Source organism: Mesoplodon bidens (genome assembly GCF_964165515.1).
Source record: "Mesoplodon bidens genome assembly, chromosome: 5".
Classification (NCBI taxonomy): Eukaryota; Metazoa; Chordata; class Mammalia; order Artiodactyla; family Ziphiidae; genus Mesoplodon; species Mesoplodon bidens.
Window position 1 is genome coordinate 95,969,759 of NC_138161.1, and position 20,208 is coordinate 95,989,966.

The 20,208-nt window shown below is 39.9% G+C and overlaps 1 protein-coding gene across 7 annotated transcripts in view; it reads right to left on the reverse strand.

Moving 5' to 3' along the window:
* Positions 1-20,208, reverse strand: part of PEX5L (peroxisomal biogenesis factor 5 like) — a gene marked incomplete at its 5' end in the record, with an annotated part of 187,128 nt that overhangs the window by 53,428 nt on the left and 113,492 nt on the right. For all 7 annotated transcript variants that reach the window (XM_081235909.1, XM_081235910.1, XM_081235907.1 and 4 more), the window contains one exon: positions 13,034-13,129. In XM_081235909.1, the coding sequence (XP_081092035.1) occupies positions 13,034-13,129 (96 nt within the window). The remainder of the gene's footprint in view (positions 1-13,033; positions 13,130-20,208) is intronic.

Here is a 20,208-nt window from a genome sequence, read left to right on the forward strand (position 1 = left end):
GAATTTACTTAGAGGTGAAAAATAACTGAATCCAGCGATGTAAGTTCATGCAAGGAATTCAGCAACAAATCCAATCAGAACTAGGTGATCTCTTTTCCCATAATGGCTTAAATTGCTGCAGTAGGAATTTAGATTAGACATAAGGAAATATATTCTGATTGAAATGATTGTAAGACATTGAAATGGGTCACCTAGGAAAGTTTTGGAATATTATTTCCTAGCAACGGCTAAAAATAGAACTGATACTCAGGGATGGCCATAGGCAAATGTGAAGAATCATAGATTCACAGATTGTGACAGCAGAAGACAGCCTTAGAAATCATCAAATCCAGAGGTTCCTAAATTTGTCTTCACAGTGAATCACCTGGGGGGTCTTTTCAAAATTTCCAAACCCAGGCCACAGCCAGGGCCACTGCAATCACAGTACCTTGGAGTGGGACAGGCATCAGTATTTTGGGAAGCTCCCCAGGTATTTCCAGTGGGCAGCCTAATTAGGGTATAATGGATCTAATGAATGGTCTCACGTTACAGATAAAGAAATTGAGGCACAGAAAAGGAAAAGGACTTTTCCAAGCCTGCCAGGGCAGTGAATGGCCCAGGAGTAGTAGAGCCCAAGTCTTCTGGCCATGATCTGACACACAGGGCATATTTTAAGGAAAAAAAAAAACACCCAAACAACTTATTTTACATTTATGAAATCAATATCTATATCATTATAATTTAAAAAACCCATTGAAATTGCCAATGAAAATTAATAATCTCTCAATCTCACTATCCAGAGATGTTTTTAATTACTGTTGATACCTTTGCATTTCCTTCCACTCTTTTCTCAAAGTTCATGTGTACTTTTAAAATTTTGTAAAAGTTAGGATCATCCCTCTGAGCACGGCAGTAGGCTTTCTGGAAATCCAGGGAGCTAGAGGTACTGATGGAGTTGGGCGATGCTGGGGCATACTGCTGCCATCTTCCCCTCATCCCGTGATGGACACACAGCATGAGGCCCCATCTTTCCTGACACCTGCATTTAGCCTGAGAACCAAACGGATTCAGGATGGACTATGTAAGTTCTTCCTGAGTACAGACACAAAGCCCAAGTGTAAAAGGCCTTCCTTGTGGACTTAGTGTCACCAACAGCTGCACATCCATATTAGAGATTCTAGAGAAGCTGCATTTGTTTCCACTCATGTGGCCACTTCACTTCCATTGTGCTTGGGATCCTTGCCTGAACAAGTCAGGACCTCACCTAAATTTACAGTGGTCTGTGTGTATTTGTATGTATGTGCATATGTGTGCATGTGTGTGTGTATTCTTAGCCATCCAAAATAATAATGCAAAGCTATTATTTTGAATGGGGTAAATCTTTATCACTGATCCAAATAATCATTGTAATTTGGTGGATCCATAAAATCAAACTTCACTAATGAAAGAAATAATTCCAATCTTGAAGTCCATGTTGTATTATTGCCAACTGGCCAATTAAAACTTAAACCTAATTTATGAGGTGACTTAAATCTGATGCTCATAATTGAATGTCTGTTCAGCACAGGTAGAGAATGAATGCTTTAGTATCAAAAGCCAGCTTATTTTGAAAAGGAAGATTCTCTTTAGAATACCAGATGAGTCATAAGAAATGATTTAGACAAGGAAGTGGTAACTTGAAATGGAGCTTTCGCAAGTGTGTTCTTTACATCAATGGCTTCGATAAACACCGTTGCCATCACAGAAACACATCTCAGTTGTTTTTTTTTTTTTTCAGTACATGGGCCTCTCACTGTTGTGGCCTCTCCCGTTGCGGAGTACAGGCTCCGGACACGCAGGCTCAGTGGCCATGGCCCATGGGCCCAGCCACTCCGCGGCATGTGGGACCCTCTCGGACCAGGGCACAAACCCGCGTCCCCTGTATCAGCAGGCGGACTCTCAACCACTGCGCCACCAGGGAAGCCCCACATCTCAGTTTAATAAGGGGATTGGTTTTACTTATTCTGTGAAAATGAAATACTTTTTCACAATTAGGTTTAAGGGTAGAGTGATCTATCTACTTTCCTTCTGTAGTCAGATCGGTAGTCAATCTTGTATATGTCTGCATTTTCACTCCAGAGCCATGCAAGACACAGAAATAGAACATTTGACTGCCCACTCTTTTTCTATGACTGCCCAAGCTTTTTGATATAGGAAGCAATTGGTGTTAATAACCATAATATTCTGATCTGGGGGCTTAACTTGAGGTTATTTATTTATCCATTTTTATTCTTTGGGTATAAGGTAACTAGGATGAGGTATCCTGGTAAACCTTTTATTCTCAGATTTCACCTTGCAATTCAGTTTTTCATGGGAAATCAAATTCATCTCCAATTATTTGCATGTGGCTCATGTATGATATTGACAATTTCTAGCTATGTTTTAATACCTCTCTGCCTTTTACTTTCTCTCCATGCCTCTAGCCCTCTTGGTCCATTAAATATAGCTGTGAGGTCAGGGATTGATGTATATTTCAAATAATACCAAGTCACTTTAATATAAATTAAAACCAATATATTAAAGAAATCTCATGTAAGAAAAACACATCTCTAAACTAAATTCCAATTTTGAGTAATTTTTAATATTGTTTACTATCTGAATTCAGAAGGTCCTCCCTTTATCAATAGCTCCAAGGTAATGTGCAAATGTGGGTTCCAGTTCTGCCTGCCAGTAATCAGCAGTGTTTGCTTGGGCAAGTCCGTTAGAGTCTCTGGATTTCAGCCCCTTCTCTACAGTGATGAGGTGGGCCCTATGAATCCCTGGCATGAAGCATAAACTCTAAAATGGCCTGTGACATCTCTCACAGTTCAGTACCAGAGGTTCCAGAGAAGACTGGGCATCTCTGGAAATGTCATTAAGATCTGTGATGGTTAATTTTATGTGTCAACTTGACTGGCCCATAGAGTACCCAGACATTTGGTTAAACATTTCTGTGTGTCTGTTTCTATATGAGGTTAGCATTTGAATTGGTAGACTGAGTAAAGCAGTGGCCCTCTCCAATGCAGGTCGCCATCACCTAATCCAGTGAGGGCCTGAATAGAACAAAAAGGCAGAGGAAGGGAGAATTCTTTCTACTTGTCTCCTTGAGCTGGGACATTGGTCTTCTATATTCAGACTGGGACTTATACCATTGGCTCTCCTGGTCCTCAGGCCTTTGGATTTGGACAAACTACACCACCAGCTTTTCTGGGTCTCCAGCTTTCAGATGGCAGACTGTGGAACTTCTCAGCCTCCATAACTGTGTGAGCCAATTCCTTATAGTAAATCTCAGTCTCTGTCTGTCTTTCTTTATATCCTACTGGTTCTGTTTCTCTGGAGAACACTGACTAACACAAGATCTAAGAGGCTGATGGTTGACCATCTGGGAGGAGGAAGAAGGACTGGTTACCCTCATGGAAAAGAACCACTTTCTTAATCAACAGGAATTATTTATGTATGGAACATCAACTGTGTACCATCATTGTGTGGTATATTATATGCCCTAGTCAAATGAATAAAGGAAATTCACTTCACCCATAGGGAGTTTACGGATTCTTTACAGAACTCTGTAGGGTTGTGTGTTTGATGTTCTACTTATTAAACCAAAGAGAAGTATACGTGTTTGTCATCAAAAAAAGAGATATATCTCATCATCCAGTATTTTGACTTTATGAAAACCTTTTGAAACCAACATGGGCAGATAGCTCTACTGACCTGAATATAGCATTAAAGACTAGAATTATTTTAACCCCTGACTTCAGTAATTGACAAAAATAAGGGATTTAACCTGCAGATCTCATTTTTGTTCCTTTTCAATAAACCAGGATTAATAATATTCAACATTTCAAGAAGTTTTATAGAATAGTGATGATTGGTTTATATGGCAGAGAATTGCTAATCAAGAGATGGGGTTTTGGGCTTCCCTGGTGGCACAGTGGTTGAGAGTCCACCTGCCGATGCAGGGGACACAGGTTCGTGCCCTGGTCTGGGAAGATCCCACATGCCGCGGAGCGGCTGGGCCCGTGAGCCATGGCCGCTGAGCCTGTGCGTCCGGAGCCTGTGCTCCGCAGCGGGAGAGGCCACAGCAGTGAGAGGCCCACGTACCGCAAAAAAAAAAAAAAAAAAAAAAAAAAAGAGATGGGGTTTTGAAGACATAGAAAACAAATTTATGGTTACCAAAGGGGAAAGGGGGGAGAGGGATAAATTAGGAGTTTGGGATTAGCAGACACAAACTACTATATAAAACAGATAAACAACAAGGTCCTACTGCATAGCACAGGGAACTATAGTCAATATCCCATAGTAAACCATAATGGAAAAGAGTATGAAAAAGAATATATATGTGTGTGTGTATAACTGAATCACTTTGCTGTACACCAGAAACTAACACAAAATTGTAAATCGACTATACTTCAATTAGAAAAAAAGTGATGGGGTTTTGTATGTTCCAGATAAATAGACTTACATTATTCCTCCTACAGAAATAAAATTCCTAGTAAATTATTTAATAGTTGGTCCTAAAAGTAAAAAAAATCCAGGAGAGAGAAAGAGATATTGAGAGAGAGGCTTTCTAATATTCCTCCAAATATCAGAGCTGGAGGGTACCTGTGGCAGAGACTGCTAGCTGTCAGTCAAAATACACTTTCCTTTCTTCTGTGGTGGTAGAACTGTGGCCGTTTCCCAGCCTCCCTTGCAGTTTGGGGCATGGGTGGTGGTGGAGTGATGTGTTCGACTAAGCTTCAGCCAGTGGAGTGTGAGCAGATGAGATCTGGGCCAGAGCTTTTAGGAAGGTGGGCCTGCCTCCTTCAAGCTCTCCTTCCCCTGGTGGGGGCTGGAGAAACAACACACTTGTGACTTGGCTTTGACCATGCAGGGGAGGATAATACCCTAAGGGGTCGAGGGGAAACAAATGGCAAGGAACCTGGGACCCTGAATGGTGGCATTGAGCAGATCTGCCTGCTAGTCTGGGTGTTAAGGGAATTTATCCTAGCTACTTTTTGGTCTGGAGCTTGTCTGCAAATATGATGGTCTAGAAGACCAATCTGTGGATAACTGAAGTTTTGTTAGAATGGGTCAAGTCACTACTATATATAAAATAGGTAACCAATAAGGACCTACTATATAGCACAAGGAACTCTACTCAATGCTCTGTAATGGCCTGTATGGGAAAAGAACCTAAAAGAGAGGATACATGTATATGTATGACAGACTCACTTCGCTGTACACCTGAAACTAACACAACATTGTAAATTAACTATACCCCAATAAAAATAATTTAAAAAAGGGTCAAGTCAAAGATTTAATTACTTTGGTATTTACACAATGGATATCAAGGGAGAGTGAAAGAATACAGTAACTGTTCAAAACACCGACTTAAATTATGGGTGGACTCTAAATATCTCTCTTCCTTTAAATAGATTACTTATCCTTAAATTTATCTCAGACCATCCTACATGTCTTTATACTTTCACCCATTTCACCTATGTGGGTTTGTCATGAGTCACTTGACATTAAGTCTCATCTATGCTTCATATCGTTTTTGAGAATCAACTTTTCTTTGTTTAAAATGGAAGGATATTGACTCATTATGAGATCAACATTGCCAGTTTCCCAATGAACTCACAACACATCTAATCTTTATGTGATCTATCTACACTTTGACGTGGGAAGCATGTTAGCTAACATGACGTGCTAAGCTTTAGGAAATCTGTATCTTAAGAAGTTAACCTCAAGATTCCTTCAATATTGCCCAAAGAATGTTTCCATATATTTTCAGAAGATTTTCTTTTTTGAATATTGAATCTAAGTCAGAATGATTTAAGTAGTGTTTAATCCATTAATCTCTTCCACCTACTTCGAAGAGGTGACACTGTCATAGAAAGCAAGAGAAAATATGAGGGGGTGGTAGAGACAGATAATCTTCTTGGTAGGCGGGCACCCAAGTCAGAAGTTTCTTACATGATCCTATATTAACAAAAGGAGTTCAAGAATAGTCTCCAATTCCCTTCAGTCATTTAATATTTCTGAGGTGCCTATCAGATGTTACATTGTTTTGAACATGACATTTCCTAGTTAAACTTAGAGATAAAGAAGGTCACTCACATTTCCAGACCAAGGAATTTCTAGTTAGCATTAAACTGTTTCACTAACCTTGTTCTTAAACAGTAATTACCAATTTGTCGGTGCTTTTTCATATAGTGCTGCTGAGGGAAAGTTAGCCTGGAGTCTGAAGGAGAGTTATCTTGAGAGCTATGTCCTTTGAGATAGGACATAGAAATGGGAAGTTAGGAGGTAGCTTTCAATGATGCTTGTCAAGCACAAAGTTCATCTTCTTTTAGTAAGTTAGTGACATTTCTTAAACACACATTAAAGAAGAGATACTAAGGTGAAATAAATGCATTAGAGGAATAAGTTGCTAATATGTTCATTTATTTATCCAGCAAAAGTTTGTGGCACCTCATTCTGTACCAGCCTCTCTGAAAGGTGCTAAGAATGTAAAGACACGGTCCCACCTGTAAGAGTTCAAAATCTCCATGTGGAGATGAACATGTAAATCCACAATAACTATACCAGGGTTCCGAAACCCCCCGGCCATGGACTGGTACCAGTCCATGGCCTGTTAGGAACCGGGCCTCACAGCAGGAAGTGAACAGCAGGTGAGCAAGCAAAGCTTCACCTGTATCTACAGCCACTCCCCATCGCTTGCATTACTGCCTGAGCTCTGCCCTGTCAGCATTATGGTGAGTTGTATAATTATTCCATTATAAATTTCAATGTAATAATAAAAGTACACAATAGATGTAATGCACTTGAATCATCTCAAAACTATCCCCCTGCAAAGCCTGGTCCATGGAAAAATTGTCTTCCACAAAACCGGTCCCTGGTGCCAAAAAGGCTGGGGACCGCTGAACTATACCATGGGATAAACTGTGCTTGATGATCTCCTGAGCTGCAAAATACCTGCAATTCTTCCAGATCTTTAAGGGCAGAGCTATCTTACTCAATTTACTATTCCTAGCACCTAGCCCAGTGCCTGGCCCACAGAAGGAGTTTCAAACATGTCTGATGAATTTGTTGCTACATCCAGTTTATTTTGAAGGCTAAGGCACCTAGAGAGACTAACTAGCTAAACACAGTGCCAGATGCTGGCTGGCTCTTTCCCTCCATGCTGACAGTGAAAAGAGGTATTTTTGATGTGTGGTTGCAGGTGTGCTGCCGGCCCACGTGACCTCCTCTCTCCTCTGTTGACGCAGCACAGGTCGCTCTAGGGATCTCCGTTCCTGAGCCCCTGGGGCTCCTTCCCTGCTTCTCACTTCTGTGCCTCCCAGTGCATCTTTCCCAGAGACCTGTTGTAGCTGACAGCGTGTTTAGGCTGCTGGCTAGGAAGAAAATCCAGGAGGAAGTATGGAGGAAGCTCCTTCAGGGAAGAGGCATTTTTTTTAAAGCCCCAAAGAGAAATATTTGGCTCTTTGTCCTAAAATTACAATACGCTGAGCCGAGATGAATTTGCAGTGATAAAATATAAGATATGTAGGCAAAAAGCTTCACCCACATAAGGCCTCACGAGATCTAACCGTTCAACCTGGGCTTAAGCAATGTTAGTCTTTGCACATAAACAGGTTCCCAGGTCACATAAGATATACAATAAATGTGCACATGGTGTTAGTTGTCTTTAGTAGAAGAGATGGAATTCCCTAACACCACACACAAAGATAAACTCAAAACGGATTAAAGACCTAAATGTAAGGCCAGACACTATTAAACTCTTAGAGGAAAACATAGGCAGAACACTCCATGACATAAATCACAGCAAGATCCTTTTTGACCCACCTCCTAGAGAAAGGGAAATAAAAACAAAAATAAACAAATGGGACCTAATGAAACTTCAAAGCTTTTACACAGCAAAGGAAACCATAAACAAGACAAAAGACAACCCTCAGAATGGGAGAAAATATTTGCAAATGAAGCAACTGACAAAGGATTAACCTCCAAAATTTACAAGCAGCTCATGCACCTCAATATCCAAAAAACAAACAACCCAATCCAAAAATGGGCAGAAGACCTAAATAGACATTTCTCCAAAGAAGATATACAGATTGCCAACAAACACATGAAAAAATGCTCAACATCATTAATCATTAGAGAAATGCAAATCAAAACTACAATGAGATATCATCTCACACCAGTCAGAATGGCCATCATCAAAAAATCTACCAGCAATAAATGCTGGAGAGGGTTTGGAGAAAAAGGAACCCTCTTGCACTGTTGGTGGGAATGTAAATTGATACAGCCACTATGGAGAACAGTATGGAGGTTCCTTAAAAAACTAAAAATAGAACTACCATATGACCCAGCAATCCCACTACTGGGCATGTACCCTGAGAAAACCATAATTCAAAAAGAGTCATGTACCAAAATGTTCACTGCAGCTCTGTTTACAATAGCCAGGACATGGAAGCAACCTAAGTGTCCATCGACAGATGAATGGATAAAGAAAATGTGGCACATACATACAATGGAATATTACTCAGCCATAAAAAGAAACGAAATTGAGTTATTTGTAGTGAGGTGGATGGACCTAGAGTCTGTCATACAGAGTGAAGTAAGTCAGAAAGAGAAAAACAAATACCATATGCTAACACATATATATGGAATCTAAAAAAAGAAAAAAATGGTCATGAAGAATTTAGGGGCAAGATGGGAATAAAGACAGACTTACTAGAGAATGGACTTCATGATATGGGGAGGGGGAAGGGTAAGCTGGGACAAAGTGAGAGAGTGGCATGGACATATATACACTACCAAACGTAAAATAGATAGCTAGTGGGAAGCAGCCGCAGAGCACAGGGAGATCAGCTTGGTGGTTTGTGACCACCTAGAGGGATGGGATAGAGAGGGTGGGAGGGAGGGAGATGCAAGAGGGAAGAGATATGGGGATATATGCATATGTATTAACTGATTCACTTTGTTATAAAGCAGAAACTAACACACCATTGTAAAACAGTTATTCTCCAATAAAGATGTTAAAAAAAAATCAGTCCCTCTGCTCACGTCTGTTTAAACATGTCAAAATAATAACTGTTTAAAAAAAAAAAAAAGACAGAGTGGGGACAGCAGGCAATGAGGCTGTTGTGCAAGAGGAATAGAGAGCGCAACAGTGTCCCTGGAGCTTGTGAGGGGATTAGGTGCAGAAGGAGGACCAGGTGCCAGGTCATGGGGCAGGATGATGACCAAAAAAATATGAGGGTTTAAGATGGAATAGAATGTGAAATAGAAGGAATATTGGAATCAGTGATATAAAAATGGAGACTTTGGGAAAATTCAACTTGCTCCAGGCATGGTTTTCATCTGGGTCTTACTAGTGTTTAGAACAGTCTCTGATGAAGCCAATCTGTGGTGCCATTCTTTATTGGTCTTGAAATGAAGAATGTGGCACTTTTAGTTCTCTTAAGAATCTTAGACTCTAATATAGTGTCTATAGTTTACCACTTCTTCCTTGATTACCAACGTAATACATGTTTATGATAGAACATTTGGAAAATATAGATAGCTAATGGAAGAAATCACTCCAAATCCAGCCACTCAAGGATAACTACTGTTAAGGTTTGGGCACAGACTCTCTTTATACTTATACAGTGCAGTGATTCAGAATATGGGCTCTGGAGTCTGGGTGAAAATCATGACTTTGTAACTTGCTAAATGAGAGTTGTTCATTTTCAGTCTATCTTAATTGCTTATAAAATGCCACGTAACTGTCTGCAATATCTTTAAGCCTCAGTTTTCTCATCTGCAGAATGAGAATAGTAATATTACCTTCCTCATAAGACTGCGGTGAGGATTAAATGAGAATCCACGCAAAGCTCCCGAGGTAGTGCCTGGTACACAGTATGTATTCTAACATGTTAGGTATTAAGCTACTATCATTTTACGAAGTTGGGGTCATATTGTAAAACTGTCAGTGAATAAATTATTCCAATTATCACTAGACATTTTTATATGATGTTAAATATTTTTCTATGATGTAGTTTTTAATGGTTACATAGCATTTTATTGTAGAGATAATAACTTAGTTAATTCTCTGTAATGGGACACTTGAGCTATTCCCAAATTTTCACTATTTAAAAAAATTCTACAGATAAAATGTTGCAAACTTTCATGATTATTTCTCTAGCATAAATTCTAAGAAGTGGCTGGGTCAAGGGGCATGTATATTTCCAAGACTCGGATCCGTTTTATTATGTCTTCTACTATGGATTTAGATTAAACCCTGGATAAGAATAATGCTGGAAAGTAAGTAGTTCACATATGTGTGCAGTTTTGAAGGTCTGATTTACCATCAGCTTAGTGAAACATAACCCCCGCCCCCATACGTCGCGCCTATTTTCTCCACACCTGTTCACACCTTCCAGGTCAGCATCATCCTCCCTCATTCCTTAAGGAAGCTTCTCAGCTCCAGGCTTCCAGCTGAGCAAATGTGCTTACAATTTTCTGCTTTGCTGGGAATTCTGTACTTACCATTCACTTCACTTGAAGATACAAACGTATAGCATTCTTAGTATATTAGACATCCAAGCCCCTCATCTTATAAGGAAGAAACTAAAGTAGAAGGGAGCAAATGTCTTGTCTGAGTTGGTCATCTGGTCCATGCCATTGTTAGACAACTACTCAAAGCTAGTTCATTCCTTTATCTCTTGTACCTAGTTCAGCGGCCAGCACATATAGATAGCCAGGAATGTTTGCTGAATGACTACTTCAAGTAACAAAGCATTTTAGGATTTTGCAGCTGGAAAGGACCATACAGGTGTGGAAAAATGAGACTAATATTGGTTAATCAGATGTTTGTTGTTATTTAGTTATTAGCAACAAGTTAGAATAACAACTCTGGTCTCTCAATTCCAAAGAGACAAGGAGAAGCCAGGAGAAAACAAGGCTTCCTGGGGTGAATGGGTGTCATGTAGAGAAGGGATTCACCTAATTTTGCCTTGTTCCAGAGAGGGCAAAGCCAGGGGTAAGAAAACTGGTAGTTGCTTGAAGGCCTATTTCAGCCTAATTCAGGGAAGAGCTTTAATTGTTAGGATTGTGCAAAACTGAAACAGGTTTTCTTGAAAAGAAGTGAGTTGCCCTTAATTGAAAATGTTTAAGTAGAAACAGGGTATGTTTGAATAAATAATTTGTCAAGTATGTTTGAAAAGAAAAAAAATTGTTTTGTATGCCTGGTTGGGATAGATGACTTCTAAGGTCTCTACCAAAACTAAGATTAAGTGATTTTATGAATAGATAGATACACAGATGGACAATTTTTTCCTTGTTGATATGTTACTTTGTAACTAAGTCTTTGTAATTAAGTTTTGAGTTTGAACTCATTGTCTCATTATAAATGGGACCAGAGAAACTAACATACCACTGTAAGCAATTATACTCCAATAAAGATGTTAAAAAAAATAAAAATAAATGGGACCAGATAAATTATAAAGTCTTTACTGCCCCAAGATTCTATGGTTCTAAATCATCTTCTTTTTAATGCTAATTCAGTGTCCTATACACAGTAGGAGCTCAAAAGAAACTTAAATTAGCTCTTAAGTCTGGAAAAATCTACATTTAAAATAAACTGAGCTACAGGCCTCATGCAGTTGAACTTGATTGAACTCAGCTGGTCTCAATCAAATCAGCTGATCACGTTCAAGACCACTAAATATGCCTTAACTTTTAATTAAAAAGGTTAAAATTAAAAGAAGAAATTTGGGTGGATTGTATTGTGATGAGATAAAAGTGTTCTCTTATTAGGTTTCTGAATGATGATGGAAATTTGGCTGGAATTATTTCCTAGAATATAAAGAATCTTTTTAATATTAAATTGCAAGTATGATTTAATTGCACTTCAAGTATGGAGTTACTGAAAGACTGCCCGTAGTATAATAATTTCATCTGAATTCTAGAGGTAAGATGGCCACATAAATGAACCATAGTACAGGAATACTTTCAATTTTCAAGATTTCACATCAGTAATAGAAATAGAGGTCCTGGCAGGTTCATACTTGGGTTGGGTGAAAAGCTCAACTCTCAAACAGTCTTCTAACAAAGCTTTGGTGAGAATCATAGATGGCACCTGTGATGCACTCTTTGTGCTTTTACCCAGGAAGGAAATGCATAAAAAACAGCAAAGGATGCTTTTTTTTGTCTTCCCTTTTCCCTTTCTTTCCTCCTTCTCTCTCTCTCTCTCTCTCTCTCTTTAGAGGGCTAAATAAGGAAAGTAATGTTCAAATTAAATGTTTCATTTGATTTATCAACATTGTCATTGTTTTGGACACCCTTAACAGTAAAAAAAAAAATTATGGCTCAAGTCAAGATGGGCTATCCATTGATTAGAATATCTCAGCCCTGCCTTTTCCCCCCACCCAGTTAGGAAAATGTATACTATTTCAGGGGTAGTAAAACCTTCTATGTTTCAGACATTGTGCTAGATGCCAGAGAGATAAAAACATCAGGCATAAACCCTGGCTTCACAGAAGCATAGCAAATGCATAGCATAGGTTCATCATGGGATACACGCAAGGCTCAGAGTTTTCTGACCCAAGACTCCAGAAGTCACTGCTAATCTACCACAGAATTGGCATAATAGATGACATCTATTAGTCACCCCGGGTGGGAAGTCAAAAGTTCTCTGGTGGGCTTCCCTGGTGGCGCAGTGGTTGGGAGTCCACCTGCCGATGCAGGGGGCACGAGTTCGTGCCCCGGTCCGGGAAAATCCCACATGCCGCGGAGGGGCTAGGCCCGTGAGCCATAGCCGCTGAGCCTGCGCATCCGGAGCCTGTGCTCCACAATGGGAGAGGCCACAACAGTGAGAGGCCCGCGTACCGCAAAAAAAAAAAAAAAGAAAAAAAGAAAAGTTCTCCGGTAACACGTCTCATTCTAACAATCATAGTCATGATTATTTCATGTTTATAAAGACCCATTTAATATGTATCCTGCTGAAGTTTGATTTTTTTGGATTCCACTCTCAGAAACATGAAACAGAAAAACAAGCCAAAAAACTTACCTCCACTGCTGCTTTTGCCCTTTCAAATTCCTCTTCTAAGGAGTGGTTTCTGGAAAGCAATGCACTTCCCCAGCGCTGTTCTTTGGTCAGTCGAGCCTGAAATAAACCAAACACATGGTGTTATCATTTCGGAATCACATAATACAAAAATGCAAATATTTTTCCTTTTCCCATAGTCCCCTAGAGTTTAAGAAGCACCTGCAACTGATGCCATTTTTGGAGTACTTTGCAAGCATGAGTGTGTCCAAACTGAGAGGGTGCATGCATGCGTCTTTGAACAGTGAGTCTCAGCCCTGGTCGTATTAAAAAAACAACGCCCAGGCCCAACCTCCCAAAGACCTTACTTTTCATTGGTCTTTGTTCAAGGCATTGCTATTTTAGTAAGTCTCCCCATGTGATTCTAATATGCAGCTAAGGTGGAGAATCTCTATTAGTAGGCTAAACCTGTAAGCTGATGTTCGAGCTTTCAGCTTGTTAGGAGGACCAGCCTCAGGTGAAACTGTGAAAGTTGCAGACATGGAAGGGAGCTGCTAGGTCTTTCTCCTTATACTCAGCTGAGCTTCGTGCCGAATTCTCTTTCCTTTGCCGTATCTCTACTGGCACACATCTGTCTCACGTCCCATTTGCTCAGGACATTGCTCTCTGCTCAATAATAGTCACTTAGATAAAATCATGTCTGGGAATGCCAACTGCTTTGTCACAATTAACAGGCAATGTGATATACATCTTAACTGAGCTAAATGCAAATACTTCCAGAAGACCCCCCACAAAGAGTTTGCTGGAATTTAAAAAATGTTATTATTTTAAATTTCACAAACAATGAGTACATTCTTTTTGAAAAAAATTTAATCATGGAAAATAAGAGGTGTAATTCTAGACCTTTTTTCTTTGAAGTTACATATATTTATGCACCCATAGATAGAATATCACAACGTGTTGCAAAAAGCTTTTTGAAACATAAATGGTATGCTGTTCTGTGGTTTAGCTTTTTCTACTCAACAATGTACCTTGGAGAGTCTCCAAATTTTGTACTTACAGATCTACCTCAGTCTTTCCCCAGGGATTTCCTAGTAAGTATAGACGGTACTTCGATTAGAGCTCTATGAGTATTCAGTGTTTCGATTTTTCTCCATGTAACTGCTTTCTTTCTTTTTTTTTTATTTTACAACTTTATTGGAGTATAATTGCTTCACAATGGTGTGTTAGTTTCTGCTTTATAACAAAGTGAATCAGTTATACATATACATCTGTTCCCATATCCCTTCCCTCTTGCGTCTCCCTATCCCACCCCTCCAGGCGGTCACAAAGCACCGATCTGATCTCCCTGTGCTATGCTTGCTTTCTTCTCTGTCTTCTTTCTCTGCTGTGAGGTCCAGGTGGATAAGACTTTGTCTGATAACTTTTGTACTGCCCCATCCCAAGCCCAGGGCCTGACAAGTGATGCATGCCCCAAGGATGCCTGTGGATGGACTGCGGGAGGAGGGATTGCCCTGCTAAGGCAGCTAGGCCTGGGGAGAAGGAGGAGAGAGGCTTGGAGTGGAGTCCCCCGCCCCCTTCCATTGCAGGGCAGGCGTGGCTCCTCGGCCAGGTGGTACATTGCTGTCCTGCAGGGATGCTCAACCTCCACTTCTATGGGAATTATTTGAACAGGCTTGGGTCCCACCCCAGACCAATGAAGTGACCTCTGAAGGTGGGGCCCAGGAATTAAATTAAGTTTGAAAATTAAATTAAGTTTGAAAAGCTCCTGTGGTGATTTTGAAGAGCAGTCATGTTTGAGAACCAAAACTATAGTGAAACTTTGCTCTTCACCCAGCACTTACCATCTATTCCACTCAGCTGTTTTTCATTCCTTCTCCACCATCCCTGGTCCTCAAGAGGAACCCCCCTCTTTAATGATTATACAGTGGGAATACCAGGGCTCACTAAATGCCAGATGCTGCTTCAAGTCCTTTACTTACTATAACTCATGTTGTCTTTTCAGCAGCCTGAGGTGGGTCCTACCATTAACTCCATGACTTTGAGGCACAGAGAGCAATTAAGTAATTAATTAAAACTTGACCCTAGTCTCACAGCTAGTTAAGTGGTAGGGCTGGTGCTTCTGGGCCATGTGCCTAACCACTGGACACACTGCCTCTCACAGGAGGCTGTGCTCAACTGGCCATTTTAGGAAGATGCAAAATATAGAAAAACTGGCCCTTGGAGATTCATGCATGGTTGAGGGTGTTAGCCAAGAAGCTGTCTAAAAGAGTGTGGGCTGAAAATAAAAATAAAGTAATTATTAGGAAAATTTCTGAGCATAAATAAGTCTTAGACTGCATTTTGCTTTAATGAATGTGAAAGGTTAATTTATTTGAACATTAATATATGTTTTCTCCTCCTTGATGTATTTATTCCCTGCTGTATCCCTGGCATCTCCTGCAAATAGTTGGTGCTCCATAAATAATCAGCAAATATTGGTTGAAAATATGCTGTCAGGGAATATATGAATGACTGAATTAAAGATATTTCTCTCAAGGTCTCCTGGCCAGTCTGGAGTCTAAGGAGGGTTTATAGGAGATTGGCAGGGACTTGTTTTTTTGTCCTGTGCCTGGAGTGGCAGAGCTCTGTGCTAGCAAGCCCTGGTTCTGGGGGTGGGGAGTGGCTGCAGGATGCCCAGGTGGGGTGCCTAGTAAGAGCAAGGCCTGTGAGCAGCTCAGGGTTGAGACCTCTGGAGCAGCGCCTGTGGTCTGAAATAGGAGGGCCATGAGGGCAGGTCGGGGCCTGCTCTGGCATCAATGCCTTGCTCTCTGGTGGGCCAGGCCCAGTGGCCATCACGAACAAGCATCCTCCCTTATTCTCTGGGCCCTGTGGAAGCTACTACCTTTTTCTAATGCAGACAATCGAGGCAGGAAGGGGGAGATTGATACAGGTTCCAGAGATTGGAATGTGAACATATCTTTTGGGGGGCCACCATTCAGCCCACTTCAACCCTCCTCTGACACTCTTGGGTGACAATATATTTGATTAACAAATATAAAGGTGCAGATGATTTATAACCTTTTAGAATTGATAGCTTGTTCGGGTGTTATAGCCTGGTAGAGAAGTTAACCCTGAAGATGACAGGACTTTACTGTCGTGTAGAAAGTTAATCAATCTTACATCTAACTTGGTAAACTTATTTTGGCATTTCTTGCCCAACTGGCTATATACATCTCTGTTCCTTAATCCTTTGCCTTTGGAACCAACTCTTTTGTCTTCCTGCTGGTTCCTTCATGAATGAAATAAACAAATAAATTTTAAAAAATGTGGGCACATAGTAATAAATAAACTTTGTGCATTTATATAATAATGTCATGAATGACATTAGGAGAAGAAAGAGAAAGCACTAATATTTTTTCCCAAGGCACCTCCTTTTATTAGAGGCACTTTTCACCAGTGAAATATGATCTGCCTTTCCTGTGAAGCCTGACCTAACAGGACTCCATTACTGTCACTGGCTTCCCTTCAGCAATGTTTCACGACCCAAGTGGATTATGAATCACAGGATGCAAGCGTACCATATATCAGGAAGAAGAGGAAAATCTCTCTCTCGGGATTCTAGACTTAACAGTTCATATTCTCTTTACTGCCTAAAACAGCAAGTGTAAATAGAATCTTACTGTGCAAATGAAATTTTATTTTGATGGTACAGTTACTATTTAGGTAAGTGCTATTTTCCACTTTGTTAGAAAAGCTTTATGCTATTACTGATTCAAATATTATCTACCTCACATTTTAAAGACATTTATTTTGCCCAAGGAAGCATAAAGTAAATGTTATAAAATATAAGAAGGTAGTGAATGTAAACAGAGGCAGTTTTCAAGCTGAGAGTAGTATACTTCTAAAGGTTCTGAGACTTTTTAGTAACTCAGCAGTGTGCCCAGACATGCTGATTTAGGACTGAGAATGAAATATAGACTATAACACATAGTAAAGATCAGCCTTCTTTTCGAACAACACTTTTTTAAAAAATTTACATCTAGTTTCATGACAGGCAAAACTGTAATATGGGAAGACATAAAAATAATGCTTGTAAACTGCAGGTATTTCTTAGTATTTAACTAGAGGAATGATAAACAGGACAGTTACACCTGTAAGTCTGAGTTGCAGTTATTTTGGTAGCACAATGACTATAATTGCAGTTCTTAAGCTTTAGCATGCATTGGAATCACCTGGAGGTCATGTTCAACCACCGTTTGCAGGGTTCCACGCCCATGGGTTTCTGAGACAGTAGGCGTGGGGTGGGCCTAGAATCGTCTTTTCTAACAAGTTCCCAGGTGATGATGATACTGCTGGTCCAGGGACCACACTGTGAGAACTTCTGATCCAAAAATTGACATTATGTGCACGTAGGTGGAACTCTGGAGTTCACAAATATACTCTGATATAGGCATTTCTTTTCTTCTTTGCATGATTTTGAAAAATGCTCCACAGTTAACAGCAACCTCCTGGAAATGCCTTGGCTTTAAAAACAGCATTTTAACTGGTTTAAGCTAATTGGATTTTAGGGTATTACAGTCTCCAAAGAAGAAAGCATTTAATTCCCCCAGCTGTTGATTGCACTGAATGATCGGCACTAGGTGAAGGGAAAGAAGAAGGAATTAAATAACCTTAAAAATAATATTATGCTTTGTTCTCTTTATTCAAAATTATAACTGTGATCAAAATTATGATTTGCAAATGACTGTATTTGTGGCTGTCATTGTCCTAGCATAATTCTGTTGGCTATCCTCTGTAGCAGTTGTTGATAGCTTTTCATACAGTTGCTAGAGATCTTCCACAGAAACACATTTTAAAAAAGCTCAGCATCTTTCCAAAAGAAATTGAAGGAGAAAAGGGATCTGCTTAACTGTAGAAAAGAAAAATGTAACAACTAGCAGACCTTATATAACGGCCATTAAAAGCATACTCTTGGGCTTCCCTGGTGGCGCAGTGGCTGAGAGTCCGCCTGCCGATGCAGGGGACACGGGTTCGTGCCCCGGTCCGGGAAGATCCCACATGCCGCGGAACAGCTGGGCCTGTGAGCCATGGCCGCTGAGCCTGTGCGTCTGGAGCCAGTACTCCGCAACAGGAGAGGCCACAACAGTGAGAGGCTCGCGTACCGCAAAAAAAAAAAAAAAGCATACTCTCTGAAGTCAGACTGCCTGGGGTCAAATCCTGGTTTACCATTTCCTATTAATGGTGACCTTGGACAAATTAATCTCTATAATCCTCAGGGTTTTTTTTTCTTTTTTTTTGTCTGTATCATGCGGCCTATGGTATCTTAATTCACAAACCCCAGGGCCCTTGGCAGTGAAAGCATGGAGTCCTAACCACTGGACCGCCAGGGAATTCCTAATTCTCAGTATTCTCATCTGCCAAGTGTATATTCACTTACGGAGCCCGTATAAGACTCAAATGCAATAATTCATGTAAATAATACACACAAAATGCTCAGTACATAGTAAGTGCTCAATAAAATTGGCTTTTGGGACTTCCCTGGGAGTCCAGTGGTTAAGACTACACCTTTCCAATGCAGGGGGCACGGGTTTGATCCCTGGTTGGGGAACTAAGATCCTGCACGTCGGCGACATGGCCAAAAAAAGTAAAATAAACAACAAAAAAATTGGCTTTTGTTATTATCATTTTTCTGGTTAGTGCTTATCAGGTGTGACTTTGGAAATTCATTTAAAAAATCTGTGTTTAGAACACTTTTGTTTAGTGGTTTTTACAGACTAGTTGGACTCATGCTAGAAGAGATCATCTGAACACTTGCCTCATTAAGATGGTCAGGATATTTTTTCTTAATCAGTCAACAGACATTTATCATTGAAAGCATACAAAAAACCTGTACCTTATGTGTCAAGAGCAAATTCCCAAAGTTTTGTGCAAAGGTGGGCAGCACATGGTTCCCATCTTCCTCCAACTATGAAATTCTATGTTATGGAACATCAACGCAACTCAGGGCTGATTTTTAAAGGGGATGGACAGTCTATTAGCATACATAACTAAAAATTATTTTTGGAACTAGCCTCAAAATGATAAAAGAATAAAAATTTGTCCTTTTTTTTCTGTCCTTTAACCATTAGCTTCTACTTTTGAATTTTGTAATTTGACAAACATTTTGTTTCTCCTTTTTGTTAGCATCCCTTATTTTTTCACTTTAAAAAGTATTTGTTGAGTACCTAGTATGTGTAGATTTTCTACTATGCTGAAAATGATCTTCAGATTTCTTTCCTTCCTTTTTGCTTTCCTGCTGTTCTTGTTTTTCTGCCTTCTTTGCTTTGTTCCTTTCTTCCATCTTCCCTTGCTTTCTTCCTCATTGGCAGCTCACTGTGTGTGGCCAGGAGGGGAAAAGGGATATTGATGTGGCTCCTGTGCTGTCCTCCGAAAAGCAAGACTGTATTTACAGTGTACTATCTAATTGTTTCTACTAGACATAAAGGTCTTCATACTTCTTATAATCTCTCTCATCTTTCTAACTTTTCCACTGCCTCACTTATGACTTTATGGATAGTAGACATTCAATCTCATTTGTTGAACTGAAATGGAACAAAATGGAAGCCATTAGCATTTCTAAGAGTAAGAGGTTGAGAATGAATTTGGGAGGGGAGGCACAAAATTGTGTATGGCCTCAGATCGGGTGACAATCCTAATTCATCTTACAAAGTTTCTGGAGGAAAGTGATATTCTTTAAGATCACTTAACTCATATTAACCCTATAAACTAAGTAATAATCAGGGCTTGCAATGAGAAGGGAAATCAATGGTCTTGTGAGTTCTCTTAGGCGGATAAGCTAGATGTGGCTGATAGGAGGTGATGTGTGATGAAGAACAAGGGCTTTAGAAGCTGTGATTTGAATGCTGGGTCCTCTCCATTCTAGCTGAGTCACCTTGGGAAAATTACTTCTGTTCTCTAAGATGCATTTCTCGTCTGACAAATGGAGATAACATTAATTCTCAAGATTATTGTAAACATTTCAAATAATATATTAGAAATATCTTACATTTCTATTAACATGCATTTCCTTTTACATTATTCCTTTAAAAATTTAGAAAACATATCTGCACTTTTAAAGTTTAGATTGTTCTGGTTTGGGATACTGCCAACTTGATGGAATTTTGACAATGTGGAAGGAAGCATTTGCTCTGCTAAAATCAGCAAAATCAGAGCGTTAC